The sequence below is a fragment of the Amphiura filiformis genome, chromosome 9 (genome assembly GCF_039555335.1).
Source record: "Amphiura filiformis chromosome 9, Afil_fr2py, whole genome shotgun sequence".
NCBI classification, from domain to species: Eukaryota; Metazoa; Echinodermata; class Ophiuroidea; order Amphilepidida; family Amphiuridae; genus Amphiura; species Amphiura filiformis.
In genome coordinates, this window is record NC_092636.1 from 23,882,693 (window position 1) to 23,884,345 (window position 1,653).

At 50.5% G+C, this 1,653-nt stretch overlaps 1 protein-coding gene across 1 annotated transcript; it reads right to left on the minus strand.

Annotated features, from left to right (window-relative positions):
* Positions 1-522: 522 nt before the first annotated feature.
* LOC140160019 (uncharacterized) lies at positions 523-1,653 on the minus strand. Its single transcript, XM_072183287.1, has one exon. The coding sequence runs from the start codon at positions 1,651-1,653 to the stop codon at positions 523-525; it is 1,131 nt and encodes a 376-aa protein (XP_072039388.1).

The window sequence follows — 1,653 nt, forward strand, 5'->3', positions numbered from 1 at the left end:
TCTGGCAGGAGAGCAATTTGTCTTTTCGCACCACTTGTAGTATCGACCCAGACGTCCAGAATAGATTCCGAGTGTTGAGTCTTTTCTACCGTGGGCGATGAGGTTAGCAGCTTTTGTGAAAAGCCGCTCTCCTCGCAGCGTTGCCTGATAACGGCCATGCAGTTAACCTCAGATGACCCAGCTGAATGGTCGGCACCACTGTCTCCAGATCCTGCTGTCTCAGGAGGTCTGGTAACTGTGGAAGAAACCGAGGTGTACCTATGAGAAGGTTCACCATGGGCCGAAACCATAGATGCCTTGGCCAAAAGGGTGCTATGAGTATTATGTTGCAATCTTCGCTGGCTATTTTCTGTATTACTCTCTGTAGCAGCGAAATTGGAGGAAATGCGTAGGCCGTCATTCCTCTCCAGTTCAAGTGTAGTGCGTCTACCGCCAGTGCTCTTGGATCTCGCATCCTGGAGCAATATACTGGTAGTTGGTGGTTGCTTGCTGATGCAAACAGATCCACTGTCGGATAAAACATTACTCGGAGATGGTTTGGACCACCTGAGGAGACAGTGCCCATTCTGTCGGGCCCGCACCTCGACCTCGAGAGAGGTCGTCCGCTAGAATGTTTGTGACCCCGGCTATGTGGATAGCCTTGAGTGACATTCCTCGATGGTGACACTTCTTCAACAAGCGAAGAGTGTGCATGCACAACAGGGGAGATTTTGTACCTCCTTGTTTGTTGATGTATGCTACCACCGTCGAATTGTCCGACTGCACTATGAACTTGCAACCCATCAACTGATCTTCGAACGCCTGGATCGTTCTTTCTACCGCCCAGAGTTCTAACAAGTTGATGTGAGACTTGGCTTCCGTTGGGGACCACAGGCCCGAAGCCGTCTGATCCTGAATATGACCCCCAGCCCATCTTCGACGCGTCCGTCGTGATGGTAAGCTGAGGAGGGGGCAGGAAATCTGACCCCTATGTTCAGGTTGGCCGTCGTGGACCACCACTTGAGTTTGTCGCGGATCAGTTCCGACATTGGAACCATCCTGTAAACTGAGTGGCAACTGGGTCTGTAAAACGCCAGTAGGTGCAGCTGAATTGGTCTCATATGCATACGACAATTCGGCACCAGGTCTACTAGACTGGCCATGAGTCCTAACACTCTTAGCCAAGCAGTGGCTGGAGCGTGACTTTCTGCACTGAGAATCTTGACGCATTGTATTATGTTCATAATTCTCTCCGGAGAGGGCCTGGCCAGGCCCTCCGATAAGTGCAGACGGGCCCCAGAAACTGGGGATCTGTGTCGGGACGAAGTTTGATTTCTTCACATTTATCACAAAACCCAAACTCGTCACGGTCTCTTGAACCATTTTTATATGGTGCAGAGCCTCTACCCGCGACCGACTGTATATCAGCCAGTCGTCGAGGTAAACGCACAGATAAGCCGCCACTGTCTTTACTATACGAGTAAAGACCCGTGGGGCTGTGGAAAGACCGAATGGAAGACATCGAAACATGTATGTCTGGTCTCTCACCATGAACTTGAGCCATTTCTGGTCGTTCGGGTGGATGGGTACATGAAGGTACGCATCTTTCAAATCTATTGACGTTGCCCAACAATCTTTGATTGGACATGTCAGAACAGTTGCCAGAGTCTCCAT

Bases quoted from the DNA above. Each gene is read 5' to 3' on its own strand.
- LOC140160019 (XM_072183287.1), bottom strand. From the start codon at position 1,653: ATGGAGACTCTGGCAACTGTTCTGACATGTCCAATCAAAGATTGTTGG.